This window comes from Vombatus ursinus, unplaced genomic scaffold (assembly GCF_900497805.2).
Source record: "Vombatus ursinus unplaced genomic scaffold, bare-nosed wombat genome assembly UNPS02003292.1, whole genome shotgun sequence".
Classification (NCBI taxonomy): Eukaryota; Metazoa; Chordata; class Mammalia; order Diprotodontia; family Vombatidae; genus Vombatus; species Vombatus ursinus.
Window position 1 is genome coordinate 11351128 of NW_020943070.1, and position 16764 is coordinate 11367891.

A 16764-nucleotide genomic window follows, 5' to 3' on the forward strand; every position below is an offset into this window, starting at 1 on the left:
ATCGGAAGGTCGAGAGCTGGTCTCAGAGTTGGGAAGAACTGGGTTTCAGTCCCACCTCTGACACTGCCTGGTTGTATGACCCTACGTAAGTCATTTACTTCTTAGTGCTTTTGGCAACCCTCTAACACCAGAAGTTGCAGAGAGGTTGCCGACGTGCATTAGGAGATGGAGTTTCCTTCCCTGGGAGTTCACTCTGCCAGTGACATCACAAATCCCGGCCCTATCTTGAGCCTGTTTTTGTCCAGGTCTGTGACTTCATTGGGATGGGGGCCTCTGGGTGCAGAACTTGCTACCTCTTCCAAGAGGCATCTTCTGTACAGGCCATGATCGTAGGGTGGTGGAAGTGCTGGGTCTAGGCCTCCCAGCTTGTATCGCTCAGGGCAGCCCTGGAACCTGGCTGGCTGGTCTTGCTGGCTCCTGTTCAGGCTCTTGATCCCTCACACCCTATGCCTCCTTGAATTCTGTTTTTACACTTTACCTAGTGCCTCTCTTCGCAGAAATGCTAGATATATCTGGAGTGTTCATCATCCAAGACAGTGTAAGAGCTAATAGCTTACACTGGCATAGACCTGTGAAGTTTGAGAAGTGCTTTACATAAGTGATTCCACTGGAGCCTCCCAGCCTGACATAGCCACTGTGGATTTTATGATCTGCATCTTACAGATAAGGATACTGAGGGTTAGAAAAGTTCCATGATTTGCCCATAGTAGGAGGGAAAAAGAGTAGTTCGGTGTTAGTGGTGAGGGGCCGGGTCTTCTTGACCCCAAGTCCAGCCCTGCTCCATGCTGTGTCTCATGGAGAATCAGTGCTGAGAGTCAGAGTGGGATCTGAGGCCAGGCTGGGACTCTGGCCATCCGCCCACTTTGTGGTAGCACCTTGCTCTTATCTCGGTACATTGTTGGATCTCTGCTCAGTAGAGGTGACCTTTGCAACCTCAGACAGCCCCCAGATTCTGCTAGAGGCTCTCGTGTGTCAGTAGAGGCCGTTAGGAAGGTTTCCTGCCGGACCGCTCACCTCTGCAGGGCCTTTTGGTGGAGTAAATGGCAGAGGCAAACCTTCCTCTGTCGGTGTTTGGGCACGTGCTCGCTTGGCTGGCTAAAGTCTGTTTCCACTTAGTAAGCTCACGCCTTTCAAAGGAAACAGGAAGGCTCTTAAGTGGCCGCTCTCGAGCCCGATAGGTGGGCTTGTGGTCTTTGTCATGCTTCTTTTGATCTGACTTTATATTTTCTTCTGACTTTTAACATTTTATAAAGAGGCAGGGGTTTCTGCATAAAGATAGCAAGTTTTAGCTGGTGCCTTTTTTTCTTCTAAATGTTCCTGTTTTATGTTTCAGCATTGGAGGCCTTATTCTAGACACGACAGTATCGGATCCAAATTTGGTTGGAATCGTTGTGTACACTCCAGTTATTAACGGTAAGTGCTAAATAAGATTGCTGGTGAATCGTGGTGGAATCATTCAACAAGTAATTGTCTAATTAACTTTGAGATCTACATTGTGAGAGCTTTTTCTTTTTCTAGGCTGTTGTTCCCAGGTTTTGACCTTGGCTTCATTGGTCTCAAGATCTACCCTCATCATGTTACTAGAAGTATGAGCTTGTGAGACATGCAGACATGGTGTTTGAGGGAAGGAGGTGAAGGAGGCAAATGCATTGTGGTGTAAAGAGTGTTCCATTTCAAGTTAGCAGACCTGAGTTCAGAAGCTGCCTCCAGTACTTGTAATGTGGCCAGCCACTTAGCTCCCTTGAGCCGTCAGTAAAAATGAGATGTTGGAAAGGGTTGAGGTGAGTGGGTCCTTGAGGATCAGCCCCCATCCAGAGCCTGACCAGAACCGCAAAAAGGGTCCCTTGTACTCAGAACCAGAGGAGGAGATTAACCAAGAATTAGAACAGCCAGGCCTCCCTATGAAGCCGGCCTCTGCCTAGGGGCGTGGGCAGGGATGGTGCCGCCGGGTGATGGCCGCCATGGAGCAAGGATAGACAGCTGCAGTGGGAGGTCTGGGGACACGGGGCAGAGATGCGTTTGTGCGCCGGGGCGGGGGGAGCAGCAGGAGGTGCTGCTCACAGGAGAGGGGCGGAATCGGGCTCTTCTGTGAGGATGAGCCAGCCCTCATGACTTTGTTGGAGCTCTGCAGAGCCAAGAAATGCTTGAAGGGGGGCAGATATCTTTGCCACTGTGTTATCCCTGAACCTGAGGTGTTCCTATGGGAACCCGCCCTGGAACTAACATAGGGATAGTAGTATACACAAAACAGGTAGATGTGCGCTGGCCAGCGCGCTGCCCACTGTCAGGGACGTTGGCCAGTACAGAGGGACTCCCTCTGGATGGCAGTGGTATTGTGCTCATTGCATCACATCTCAGAACACTGCAGGACCTCATAACCCAAAAGATACAGGTGTGATAATCCACAATGGAAAAACCAAGTGGATGAAGAAAATCTGTTGTTCAAAATGTGGCATGCAGTTGGAAAGGCCAGCTATCGAACTAATCCAACTGGGCATTTTCACTGCTGTCCCCCATGACTGGGGCTCTCTACTGTCTCTCCTTCACTTCCTGACTCCTGACTTCCTTTGGTTTCAGCTCAATTCCACCTTCTGCAGGAAGCTTTTCTCATTCTCCCTTAATATGAGTGCCTTCCCTTTATGATTATCTCCAGTCATCTTGTGTATATTTTGTTTGTACGTAATTATTTGTGCTTACGATTATCTCAGGCCATTCCCTGACATAAAACTCATCTTTTTAATATGAATGTTCTCCCAAAGACACTACATTGTGATAATCGCAGAATAACACAATCCCTGAAGAATCGAAATTGCAAGTGACCCTAGAGTGGTGGAAAGTGATCCATAGTGGGCAGAAGTTGGCTGCTGCTCTTTGCTGTTGATGACTAGCACACAAGCGGTGTGAGAAATATGCCAGCAGGACAAGGATCTGTATGCAGACCCCCTCCCCTGCAGAGACTGTGGCCCTTCCATAACTTAGTGGATGAGTCTTGGACAGTTGTCTTAACCTTGGACGGGTGAAGTCACTTGCCTACGTTCACAACACTCGTAAGCATCAGAAATCGAATGTGAGCACAGGACGTCTTGACTCTGATGCCAGCCCTTTAACTCCTGCATGATTTTGCCTCTCTGAAAGATGGCATCCAGGAGCAGAAGAGAAGGGGGCCACAGTCTGGAGAGAATGAAGGCTCATAGCAGGCAGAGTGAGACCTACCAGATGCCCTGTGCCATGTTGAAGATTTGTAGGATGCCAGGAGCAAGAAACAGCACGGAGGAAAAGCCTTCTGTGGACTGCTGTCCGTAGCATTTCAAGGCGTCCCCAGCACAGATGTCACAGTCCACTGAAGTGTGATATTCCTTGTGGGTGTGAGCACCGAGCTTTGTGTACCTTAACCACCAGTCCCTAGTTACTATTTTGTAAATAGAAGGGACATGGTCTCAGTTCTGGATTATTTTGGTGAATTTTAGGCCTAACCTCACACTGGCTTTCCTCTGCCACCGTGTAATCTTCCACGTTGTTCTGTTATCTGCCTGCCTATTCCTGGAGGAAATTGTCTAATAACGTGAGCACACCCCCCCCCATTTAAAAGTGAGCCCTTCCTCCTCTAGTTTCTCACTTTTTCTGGACCTCTCATTTATACTTATTGCATATAGTAGATACTTAACTAATATTGATTAATTAACTAATCTAATTCTGACTTTAAAAAAATTTATATCACCTATTTATCCCTTCTTCACTCCTCTTATAATAAAAAAAATAAAAAAGAGGGAAAACAACAGCTCAGTAATCAACACATCAGTCAGATCAGTGGCTGTCCATTTCCTGCCTCCCTTGGAGAAGAAGACAGGGGCACGTTTTCATGTGGCTCCAAGCTCAGCTATTTTAACTCTGCAGAATTCAGTTTTATTTGTCCCCTCATTCTTTCCATTTACCTGGTTGTAGTCTTTGTGTAAATTGTTTTCCTGGTTCTACTTTCTTTATTTTGCGCCAGTTTATATGTCTTTCCATGCTTCTCTGTATTCCCCATATTCATTGTTCCCTATAGCACAGCAGTTTTCCATCACATTCATTATTAATTTATTCTTTATTAATTTATTTATTTTTAGTTTTCAGCATTCACTTCCACAAGATTTTAAATTTTCTCCCCATCTCGTCCCTCCCCCCATCCCAAGATGGCATACATTCTGAATACCCCTTCCCCCAATCTGCCTTCTCTTCTATCTCCCCCCCTTCTCTTATCCCCTCCCCCTTCTATTTTCCTGTAGGGCAGGATAGATTTCTACACCCCACTGCCTGTATGTCTTATTTCCCAGTTGCATGTGAAAACAATTTTTAACATTTGTTTTTAAAACTTTGGGTTCCAAATTTTCTCCCTTCCTCTCTCCCCATCCACCCTCATTGAGAAGGCGAGCAACTCGATACAGGTTATACATGTGTAGTCATGCAAAACACTTCCATAGTAGTCATGTTGTGAAACACTAACTCTATTTCCCTTCATCCTATCCCACCCCCCATTTATTCTATTCTCTTTTGACCCTGTCCCTCCTCAGAAGTGTTCGCTTCTGATTACACCCTCCCCAAGTCTGCTCTCCTCTCTATCATCCCCCTGCTCTCTTATCCCCTTCCTCCCTATTTTCCTGTAGGGTAAGATAGATTTCCATACCCAATTGAGTGTGTATGTTATTCCCTCCTTAAGCCAAATCCGATGAGAATAAGATTCACTCATTCCCTCTCGCCTTCCCCTGTTTCCCCTCCACTGTAGAAGCCTTTTCTTGTCTGTTTTATGTGAGATAATTCACCCCACTCTACCTCTCCCTTTCTCCTTCTCCCAGGATAATCCTCTCTCACCCCTTAATTTTATTCTCCAGATATCACCCCTTCATCTTCAACTCACCATGTACCCTCCATCTATCTGTCTATCTGTCTATCTATCTATCTAGACATATAATTTTTTCCCTCCAACTACCCTCATACTGACAAAGGTCTCATGAGTTACAAATATCATCTTTCCCTGCAGGAATGTAAGCAGTTCAGCCTTAATAAGTCCCTTATGATTCCTCTTTCCTGTTCACCTCTTCATGCTTCTCTTGAGTCTTGTATTTGAAAGTCAAATGTTGTATTCAGCTCTGGTATTTTCAAGAATGCTTGAAAGTGGGGCAGCGAAGTCAGGAGGACCTGAGTTCAAATCTGGCCTCAGACCAAACACTTGACACGTACTAGCTGTGTGACCCTGGGCAAGTCACTTAACCCCAATTGCCTAAAAAAGAAAAAAAAATGTTAAAAAAAAAGAATGCTTGAAAGTTCTCTATTTCACTGTATGTCCATTTTTCCCCTTGAAGCATTATACTCAGTTTTGTTGGGTAGGTGATTCTTGGTTGTAATCCTATCTCCTTTGACCTCTGGAATATTCTATTCTAAGTCCTCTGGTCCCTTAATATAGAAGCTGCTAAATCTTGGGTTATCCTCATTGTGTTTCCACAATACTTGAATTGTTTCTTTCTGGATGCTTGCAATATTTTCTCCTTGACTTTGGAACTCTGGAATTTGGCTGTAATATTCCTAGGAGTTTTCCTTTGGGGATATCTTTCAGGAGGTGATCAGTGGATTCTTTCCATTTCTATTTTACCCTCTGGTTCTAGAATATCAGGGCAGTTTTCCTTGATAATTTCTCTCTCTCTCTTTTTTCTTTTTGGTGAGGTGATCAGGGTTAAGTGACTTGCCCAGGGTCACACAGCTAGTAAGTGTTAAGTGTCTGAGGCTGGATTTGAACTCAGGTCTTCCTGACTCCAAGGCCAGAGCTCTATTCACTATGCCACCTAGCTGCCCCTATTGATAATTTCTTGAAAGATGATGTCTAGGCTCTTTTTTTGATCATCGCTTTCAGATCAATAATTTTTAAATTATCTCTCCTGGATCTATTTTCCAAGTCAGTTGTTTTTCCAATGATATATTTCACATTGTTTTCTATTTTTTCATTCTTTTGATTTTGTTTTACAATGTATTGATTTCTCATAAAGTCGCTAGCTTCCATTTACTCCATTCTAGTTTTTAAAGAAGTATTTTCTTCAGTGAGCTTTTAGACTTCCTTTTCCATCTGGCCAGTTCTGCTTTTTAAGGCATTCTTCTCCTCATTGGCTTTTTGGACCTCTTTTGCCATTTGGGTTAGTCTATTTTTTAAGATGTTATTTTCTTCAGTATTTTTTTGGGTCTTCTTTAGCAAGCTGTTGACTTGTTTTTCATGATTTTCTTGCATCACTCTTATTTCTCTTCTCAGTTTTTCCTCTACTTCTCTTACTTGCTTCTCAAAATCCTTTTTGAGCTCTTCCATGGCCTGGGACTGATTCCTATTTTTCTTGGAGGCTTTGGATAGAGTAGCTTTGACTTTTTTGTCTTCTTCTGGTCTTATGTTTTGATCTTCTTTGTCACTAAAGAAAGATTCTATGGTCTGACTCTTTTTGTGCCTTTTGCTCATGATCCCAGCCATTACTTGAGTTATAAACTCTTTGTTAAGGTAGGGGATCTGCTTCCAGCGTGGAGAATGTACTGTCCCAAGCTTCAGGGGTTTTGTACAGCTGTTTTCAGAGATACTTCTAGGGACCTGTAAATTTTCAGTTCTTCCAAGGAGGTATGATCAAGGGTGAGGTGTTTACTCCTTTCCTGGCCTGTGCTCTGGTCTATGAGTGACCCAAGCACTCTTTTCTGCCCTGGAACTATGAGGAGGATTCCCTCTCCACTGCCACTACAAGCTCCACCACACCAGCACTCCTCCTCGTCCCAGGACTGCCACCCAGAACTGTGACCTAGATCCAAGCACAGGCAAAGCAAGAGAATCCTGCCTCAGCACCAGCAAAGAGATCCTTGCAATCCCCCTCTGATCAGCCGCTCAATTCCACCTCTGTCTGTGGGTTGAGCTCCAGAAGCAGCTGCCGCCCCCTGGACTGGAGCTGGGACCAAGCTTCTCTCTCACCGAGGTCACAGACTTTTCCTACTGACCTAAGTTGTCTTTGGCATTTGTGGATTGAGAAGTCTGGAAACCACTACAGCTGCCTGTGATTCAGCCCTCTGAGGCCTGCTCCAGGTTTGCTGAAGCCTAGTCTTTGCCTGGGCACCCACACTGAACTGTGTTTCTCTCCCAGCTTGGCACAGTAGATCTTTCCAATCAACCATCCAGGTTGTCTTGGGCTGGAAATTTGTTTCACTCTGTCTTTTTGTGGGTTCTGCTGCTCTAGAATTTGTTTAGAGCCATTTTTTTAACAGGTATTTGGAGGGATTTGGGGAAGAGCTCATGCAGGTCACTGCTTTTACTCCACCATCTTCACTCTGCCCCCTTCCATCACATTCATGAGCCAAAACTTAGTTAGCCATTCTTTGGTTGATGGGTATCCACTTGGTATCCAGTTCCTGACTGCTACAAACAGTGCTGCTATAAATATCTCAGTGTATGTGGAAGCTTTCTCTTTGTCCTAGGACTCTTTGGGCATATCAATGGAATCTGTAAGTCAGAGGGTATGTATGGACTATTTAGTCACCTTCTTGGGACAAGGGCCATCCCACTACTGTAAGCTGCATTTCCCTGGCGTCTGGTCCTCCAGGCTGAGAAGCACATGAAATGCAATTCCTTTAAGTGAGAGAGGCGGAGATTATGGCAGAGATCTCCTAATATGCATTTCTCAGAGAGGGACCCAGGGCTGCTTTAGCAGGATTCTAAATTGCTTTCCAGGATGCCTTTCCCATCAGGGCCTTAGTGTGCCTGTCAGTATTGATCTCTCTGTCTTTTGCCATCTTTGGTGGTTTGCTGGTTTGGAGGTGAAACTTTAGAATTGGTCTGATTTTTCTTTCCTTTATTATTGGTAATTTGGAGGACTCTGTAATATGGTTGTAAATAGTTTGCACCTCTTCTTTTGAGAACCCGTTTGTTCATATCCTTGGATATTGATTGAAAGAATGAAAAAGCGTTTGTTAAATGCCTTTTCTGTAGCCAAGAGTGGTGTTAAAACCCAGAGACAAATATGAAAGAGAAGATAATCCCTGCTTGTTAGGAGCTTTCATTCTAACGGGGTGACACCACATGAAGAAAGTGGTAGCCAAGGAGGGACACTTTGGCCCAGAAAATTTCAGGGACAGTGAATGAGGGCAGTGGGGAGCAGATTGACTCACCCCTTTCAGACACTGCCAACAGGGGCGGAGTTGATTTCATCACTGGGGATTGGGGAAACTGGACTTGGAAGAAGGAAAGGAGGAGGTCAGGGCACTCAGGGACAAGACTGCTGGTAAGGCCAGTGAGAAGATGTTAGGAGAGCAGGGAGTGAAGTGAGGCATGGCTGGAGTTTGAAATCCTGGCCTGGTAAGGAAGTCACCATTCATGCCAGTGGGCCTCCAGAAGGACATTCTGGAGATGAAAGGGTTAAAATATCCAGCACATGGTTTTGAGGGTTTGTCTCCTTATCTATGGGGGAATGGCTTTTTCTCTTGTACGTTTGGATTCATTCCCCGTGTGCCTTGGATATCTGACCTTTATCCAAGATTATGTGATTAAAGATTTTTGCCTAATCAAGTATTTGCATTAATTTTATTCATGTAAAAGATTTTCAATTTCATGTAGTCATGATTATCTAGTTTTATCTTTTCTGACTGCCACTGGCCTTTGTTTGGCTAAAGGATCCCCCTCTTTCTTACCCCATCCATATCTGTAGCTGTGGAACCTCTTCTGGTTCTCATCTCACTTGTTATCAGTTTTATACATTTTGGGCTAATTAGGGTAATGAAGGAGTAAAAGGTGTTGGTCTAAGCCTAATTTTAACTAGTTGCTTTCTAGTTTTCCCAGCAACTCTTGCTAAATCAGAGTTCTTCTCCAGTTGTTGGCCTCAAAGAGTTTACAAGATATACACAAATAAGGTTACCACAAAGTATAATATAATGGAGGCAAAAGAGAGATCTGGACAAAGGACTCTGGGAAAACCTGAGATGGAAGAGATCAATATGCAGGAAGATGGGTTGGAGCCACGTTGTGAAGGTCTCAAATGCCAGGCGCAGACATTGATGTTTGGCCCTGGAGACGAAAGGGAGTCAGTGAGAAATTTTGAACAGGGAAATGACTTGATACAATTGTGCTTCAAGTGAATTTCAGCAAGTGTGTGAAGGAGGGACGATAAAGGGGAGAGACTGGTAGCAGAGAGCCCATTTGAGATACTGCAAAGTAGTCTAAGCAAGAGGGGATTAGCGCTTAAATTAGGACTATAGTGGTGTGTGTGTGTGTGTGTGTGTGTGTGTGTGTGTGTGTGTGTGAGAGAGAGAGACAGAGAGCGTGAGCGTACTGGTGGGCAAGTGCCAACTGGCACCCGCTGACAAGTTTGTATGTATTAAGAAGGTAAAATGAACTTGAGAGAAAATGATTGAGTGAGGGAACGTAAGTCAACAGTTGACAATGAATGAGCGAATGAATGAAAAAGCATTTATTAAATGTTTACTCTGTGCAAAGTACTGTGCTGAGCAGTAGGGACATAAACAGGAGTCAGCGCATCCCCGACTTTAAGGAGCTTCCGTTCTAATGGGGGAGACAGCCCATTTGGGAAGTTGCAGCAGCAGATCGTAGCGGGCAGTGGCAAAGCCAGCTTTAGTGCATCATCTTTAGTGCTACTTCTGCTGGTTAAAACCACATCCAAAAAAAATAAAATAAAATAAAATAAAATAAAGAAAGAAAGAAAAACTACGTCCATTTCTGACGTCGAACCAGTGCTCATGATGTGGTTTCCTTGTCTGTGGATAAAGATGAACATTAAAAAATATAAGTGAAGTGCCACGGTAGCAGGGGCTTCTGCAAATTATGGCAGAGATCAGTACAGATTTTGTAGACTCAGTCAATCAACAAGCATTTATTCAGTGTCTGCTACGTGCTGACCATGGGCTAGGCAATGGGGATACACATGTAGTACAAAACAGAGCCGGTCTTTGTCCTTGAGGAATTTCCATTCTGCTTAGCAGAATACGTGCTCACAGATAAGCTAAAAACAGAATATAGGCAAATAAGTACACAGAGACTGGTAGATCGCTACCGTGGAGCAATCAGACTGAATAGAAGTGCATACACCTGTTGGTTGAAGATGACTTGCAAAACCAAACTGTTACTTTTTCTAGGAGTTGGTGCCATTTGTGTACGATGGAGAGTGAGACCAGTTTGTTTTATGCTCAAAAATGATAATAATCATTGTAGCAGTTAGCTTTATCTCCCATTCTTTATAATGTTTGGAGGGGAAAAGCTTGGGAAGCATGTTCCTTAAAACAGTATTAAATGTGTAACCATAGAGTGGTTGCCTAGCTCGAAGCAAACTTGGAGAGCTTGGAGATCACTCTTGTCTTACAAAGGAGCGTCTGGATCCCAAAAGAGGTTAGGGACGGGTTCAAGGTCATTCAGCTATTCAGCAGCAGAACAGAGATCAGAACCCAGGGCTTGCAACTCCCCACCCAGTGATCTCTTCTGCAACAAAACAGCAGAGTGTTATTATGTAGGTGTGTCTTCTGAAGGTTTGGTGTTTAAGCAGAAATCGTGAAAATGCCCACAGAACAAAAGCTTTGTAGTTAGTTGTCAAATTATGCTCTTTGTGTCTATTAATTATTAAAAAGAGAGCTGTAGAGTATTTCACTTACTATCTTGTAAAAAGGCAGCTGGATCTGTTGTGAAAATTAGTTAAGTAAGAAATAAGCATTGAGGGCAAGGGTTTGTAGAAATAAGTATGCAAGAAAATGATAACAAATGGTAATAGAATTTCTGTTGTCAAGGAGACATGGGCAAATTTAAAAAACTCCATAGTAGAATTGAATATTTATTAGCAGAATAAGCTGAATAAAGATTCCTCTCCTTCAGGGGTTCTTTATGTGGGGACTATGGGAACTTTAAATTCCATAAAAATTATTATATCTTTATTTTCATTAATCTCTAATTGAAATTTAGCTTTTCCATTAATTATGAATGTAGGCAGCTATGTGGTACAGTGGATAGAGCACTGAGCCTGGAGTCAGAAAGATCTGAGTTCAAATGTGGCCTCAGACACTTAGTAGCTGTGTGACCCTGGGTAAGTCACTTTACCCTGTTTGCCTCGGTTTCCTCAAAACCGGAACTGCCCTCTTTGTCCCTTCCCCCAATCCTCTGAGTTCTGCCCCAGGGGCCAAACAGAACCAGTCTAATGTCGGTTCCCCCCAAGTCTTCTCTTCTCCAGGCTAACCATGGCCAGTTCCTCCAGTCGATGCTTACACGACATGGCCTCGAGGACTTTGAGGAGGGCTGGGTGCCTTCCTGGGGATGCTCTCTGGATTACCAATCTATTTCTTAAAGCGTGGCACCAAGCCAGAGCTGAGCGCCGGACTCTAGATGAGGACTGATGGACAGAGCACAGTGGGACAGTCACTGCGCTGTTCCTCTCAGTCCCACGCCTCTTCATGAAGCCCAGGAGCGCACTGGCTTTCTGGGCTACCACATCTCCCCGCTCAGAGGCCATTAAAAGCCACAGACCCCGCTCTGTAACTGGACCTCTGCTGTCATACACGTGTGACATGGATCATGTTCGTGTTAATGGTCTCTCCTTCCCAGCTCCACGTCCTCAGAGGCTGCAGAGAGGCAAATTTAGGTTTGCTCTTACTGAAGAGAAAACATGCCTTCCTAACAACTGGGGCCATCCCAAAGCAGAAAAGCTGGCTCCAGACCTGGGGTGAAGAAGGAATTCTGGTTTGGATGTGAATTGAATGGAATAGCTGCTGAGGCTTCTCCTCCTTTTGTAATTCTTTGATCTTTAAAGTCCTTCTCACCTTTATGTTTTATGATCCTGAAACAGATATCCCACCCTCTCCGCACATTCCTACCCGTCCCCTGTCCTCTGTGTTCCAGTCAGATGGGACTCACCATGTACTAAACCAACCCCAGGTGCTCCTACCCCTAAACTTTTGCTTTACATACTGACGGCCTTTCCCTCAGGGCCCAGTTCAAGTACCAGCTCCTCCATGACATATTCCTGCTTCCCCCAAATTCTAAATGATTTTTATCTGATTTGCTCTCATGTCATTTTATGTTCCTCTTTTAACTCATTAAATTCTAATTTATATTATATTTTGTGAAAATGCCTTCTCCCTCCCTCTCTCTCTATTGTGCAATAGTTTCCTTGAGGGCAAAGACATGTTCTCTTTTCCCTAGGATCACCCTTAGCCTAGCAGAGTACAATGCATGCTGTAGGCTTCATTGGATGAATGATTTTGTTCTCCATCATAGAACATCAGTGTGCAGAAAATCACTTCCATATTTAGAACAACCCCTCACGCTAGAATCCTAAACTTACTGGGCCCTCCCATAAGTCTTAAGGACATCTCTATTATCAGATATTGCACTCTCAATTCCAATCTTATGTATTTTCCTACCAGATTTTAGGAATCTTTAAACTCATTGGACTTACATAGAAAACTCTAATCTTTGTAGTATTTTTAATATTTTAAATACATTCCAATAAGCTAGAAATAGCTAAGTGGCTCAGTGAGGATTGGTTGGAGGAACTGGCCGTGGTTAGCCTGGAGAAGAGAAGACTGGGGGAACAGAGATTAGACTGGTTCTATTTGACCCCTGGGGCAGAACGGGGGGGATTGGGGAAAGGGACAAAGAGGGCACTTCTGGTTTCATGTCAGGCAGAACTTCCTTCCTAAAACTGAGAGCTCTGCCAATGTGATAATATATCACATAATTAAAGCCACCGTCATTTTCCCCTTAACGTTTTCCTCTTCTGCATTCTGACCATTACCTAGTTACTTCACCCGAGCCTTCTGTGTCTGGCCCCAATCCCTTCACCATCCTGGTTGCCCTCCTTTCCAGATGGGCTCCAGCTTATTGATGTTCCTCCTGAACTTTACATCCAGAACTGACAGCACATTCCAGAAGGGATTTGACCTGGGCAGAGGATGATGGGACTACCACTCCCTGAGAGTCCTTTGCTCCAGCTCTCTCTCTCTTTTTTAAAATTAAATTAAATTTAAAAAATTTTTTTCAGCTCACTCTTAACGTCTCTTTCTTGGCTGCCATGCACCTTTGTTGACTCATGCTGAGCTTGCAACCCACCACGCCCCGAGAGCTGCTATCTAGTCGTGTCTCCTCCATTTTGCAAATAGGAAGTTGAGCTTTTGGACCCAAGTACAAGACTTTATATTTATTTCCATAAAATGTCTTCTTATTAGAATCTACTCAATAGTCTAGCCTCCAAAGATCATTTTCCATTCAGAATACATCCTCCGTTGTGTTAGCTATTTCTCTTAGCTTTGTATCATTTGCAACTTTGATAAACATGTCATCTATGACTTTATCTGAGTCTTTGATTAAAAAAATGCCAGATAGCAAAGGACCAAGCACAAATTCCTGAAGGTATTCCACAGGAGACCTCTTTCCAAATTAACATCAAACTATTAGTGACTGGTGGTTGGATCTGATTGTTTTGATCAGATTTTGAATCGGGTTGTGAATCCACTTAACTGTGCTCTTGGCTAGCTGACATCCATCTTGCCCAAAGGAATAGCCTGAGAGATTTTGTGAAATGCTTTTTAAAATCTAGGCAAACTGTTATCTGTGGTGTTATCCTGAGGTAAGAATCTGACAATACTGTATGGAAGGGAAATCTTTTTAGTCTGGCATGAGCTGTGCTTGGCAACATCATGCTAGACTTTTGGAATCCCCACCTTGTTTCACTATGTTCACTAGCTCTTCCTTTAATAAAACCCTCTAGACTCAGGAAATAGGCACTTCCTTGCCTTCTCTGCAGAGGAAGGGGGCTGTGGATGTGGAATAGTGCATACACTGTTGGTCATGGTAGATGTATTGGTTGCTTTTTTCCTTCCCTTGTTTATTCTTTGTTGCAAGGGATGGATCATTAGGTAAGCAAGAGGGGAGGGCTTCATTTGGAAATGAAAGTGATAGAAAAACTTTCAGTAAAAATTTAAAGACATTCTAGAATTTCTTGGAATTGGAGTAGAGCTCTTGACTTGTAGCCTGCAGATTATTCTCTTTCCTCCTTTTGTAAATCTAGGTACCACGTGCCCTTCTCCAGTTCTGTGATTCCTCTCCAGGCCTTTACAGGTTTTCGGGGATCACTGACAGTGCCTTAGCCATCATGGTTGCTAGGCTTTCCAAGAGGCAGTGACCTAGTTCATTTGGACAGCTCCTACCATCTTTCTTTTTCTCTTCCCTTTAGTCCTTTTGGCTCTATCCTTTCTTGTCCAAAGGTCATTCTCCTTGGCAGAGAAGACAGAAGAGATTTGAACAGCTGCTTCTTCTCTTCTGCAGTGGTTATCATGATTCCATCTCTTCTTTTTTGTTATCTTTTTTCCCTTGATATTTTTTTCCTAGGAAAAAAGCAAATGAAGAAATTCCTTTTTGTGGTTGTAAGAGTCCCATGCCGGCCTCAGCTTACTTTAAGATGGAGCAATCTTGACATTGTTCTCACTGCACTTTTGATTGATCCTCAGTTCCCTGCCCTTTCTTCCATCTTCTGAGTGGGTCAGGGAGTTCACCCTGCATCTCCCTAGGTTTCCTCAAACGATTCCTTATTTTCCTTCTCATCAGAATTCTTTCTCGTTGTCACCTGCAAATTTAATTCTTGAAAGCTCTGAGTCTGCTAGGGACCTACTTCCCTGGTAGATTTTTCCCCCCCTGCATTCCCCTGTAGAATTTTAATCCATGGAATCTTACCTATCTTTTCTACAAACCCTTTGAAATATGCTTTCCAAATATCAGTTTGGCATCATCAGACTATGCTAAGTTTTCTTTTTTAGTTCAACCTCCTTCCCTCCCTCTTCATTTTACAAATGAGGAAACTGAGACCTGCAGAGGCTAAATGAGTTGCCCGAGGTCACATGGCTGGAAAATGCTGGGATTGGAACCAACACCCTTTGTTCCAGTTTCATCAGAGCACTTCAGATCGAGTTCTCTTGCTTTTCCACTAAACCTGTAGCTCCTTTTTAGACATAGAGCGCGAATTTTGTGAGGCAGGATTTCCTTGGTTCAGAGTGTTCCAGAGAAAGGATGGCTGCAGAGAGTTTGAAGTTTTGGATTGTCCTCAGGTCAGAATTGGTGCAGAAAGGTCTATTTTTGTCCTCTAAGAACATCCAATGTAGGTCACTCAGAGGAGGTTGAGTAACCTCCTTCTCTGACTGTGCATTTTCAAAACAGGATAGAGGAAGGATTTGATGACCTGAAATCCTCTACAGCTCCAGGCTTCTCTGGAGAATGTGGAGTAGCAATAGATCTCATTTTTATCAATAAGTAGAAACGGAAAACCATTTTTATGGTCGTCCGCTTGAAAAATGACCTCGTTCAAGTCCATTTTTTTTTTTTTTGCTACTTCAGGTTCCTAAACAGCTATTGCAAACCTTTCAAAAGGAAGACATAGCTTATGAAGTTTTATTCCAGTGAGATAAGGCACATAATTAGTTTATGGTAATTAAAAAGCAAAATGTCAGTGATTAATGAAACATTTCTGTGTGACTACAGGACCGAAATCGTGTCAGAAGCATTTCATTCTCAAAAGTGGGAATGAAAAGGTGCTGGTAAAAGGCTGAGGAGGAAATAGTTATTCCCTTAAAAAATGAACAAGAACACCAGCACTCAGTGCCTTGAGGAGCCGTGTCATTTGTTCATGGAATTTGAATGAAACAGCTAGGCCTCATTTTTCTCTTTGGTGTTCCGGAGGACGACAATTTATTTCAAAAAGCAGTTATTAGGCATCAGTTCTGTGTAAGGCACCAAGACACAGACAAAGGAAACAGGCCTTGATCTCAAGGAACTTCGTTATGTTCTGCAAGGTGGGACGAATAGAACACGTGTGTGAGTCAGCGTGAAACAAGGCAAATTCAGGGAGGGAGCAGAGCTAGCTGGGAAGGGGGTGGGGACCAGAGAAAGCTCTGAGGATGATGAGGAGAGAAAGAACAGGACATCCCAGGTGTGTCAGACAGCCTGCTGGGGTACCCAGGGTCAGAGGGGGATGGAGGGTTGTTTGGTTGGAACCTGGAGTTCATGAAGAACAGTATTGTGACATAAGCCTGAATGGTGAGTGGCAGACAGACTGTGGAGGCCTTGAATGCCAGGTTACAGAGTGCGTATTTTATTCTATAGGCCAAAGGTTCTTAATCTGAAGTCTATAAAATTGAATGGGAAAAAATGACATCTGTATTTCCATAGAATCAGATTTCTTTTTGATTGATTGTATTTGATGCATTGACAAACCTGGTTCTGAACAGGAGTCTGTGAGAAACAAAAACGTGAAGACCTGGGCATATGGGAATGACTGAAGGTTTCTGTGCAGAGGAGAGAGGTGGCCTGTGCCTTCGAAAGAGGATTTTGTCAGCTGAGGGGATGATGGATCAGAGAGGAGAGAGACGAGGCAGGGAGACCAATGAGGCCATCGCTGTAGTCTGGGCCAGAGGCGATGTCTGTGACTGGAGAGAAGGCGATGGATGTGGGAAACATGAAGGGAATATTGACAAGACATGGCCACTGTTTGAGGGGATCGGTGGGAGAGGGGAAAGAATCTGGGGTGATTCTGAAGTTAGGATGGTGCCTGGGAGGATGGCTGTGCACTCCAGGAAGTAGGAGTAGAGATGGGACATCTCCCCAAGGAGGATAAAGGGAGGATAAAGAGGTCTGGTTTTAACGAGTTCTTCAACAAGCATAGGGGGCATTCAAGGGACCTACTTAGCAGACAGTTGATTCACATTAGGGGTGTGGATATGGATTTGGAAGCCATC

The 16764-nt window shown here is 43.9% G+C and overlaps 1 protein-coding gene across 4 annotated transcripts in view; it reads left to right on the plus strand.

Moving 5' to 3' along the window:
* Window positions 1–16764, plus strand: part of SLC41A2 (solute carrier family 41 member 2) — a 124404-nt gene that overhangs the window by 70675 nt on the left and 36965 nt on the right. For all 4 annotated transcript variants that reach the window (XM_027871367.1, XM_027871359.1, XM_027871377.1 and 1 more), the window contains exon 8: window positions 1334–1413. In XM_027871367.1, coding sequence (XP_027727168.1) covers window positions 1334–1413 — 80 coding nt within the window. The remainder of the gene's footprint in view (window positions 1–1333; window positions 1414–16764) is intronic.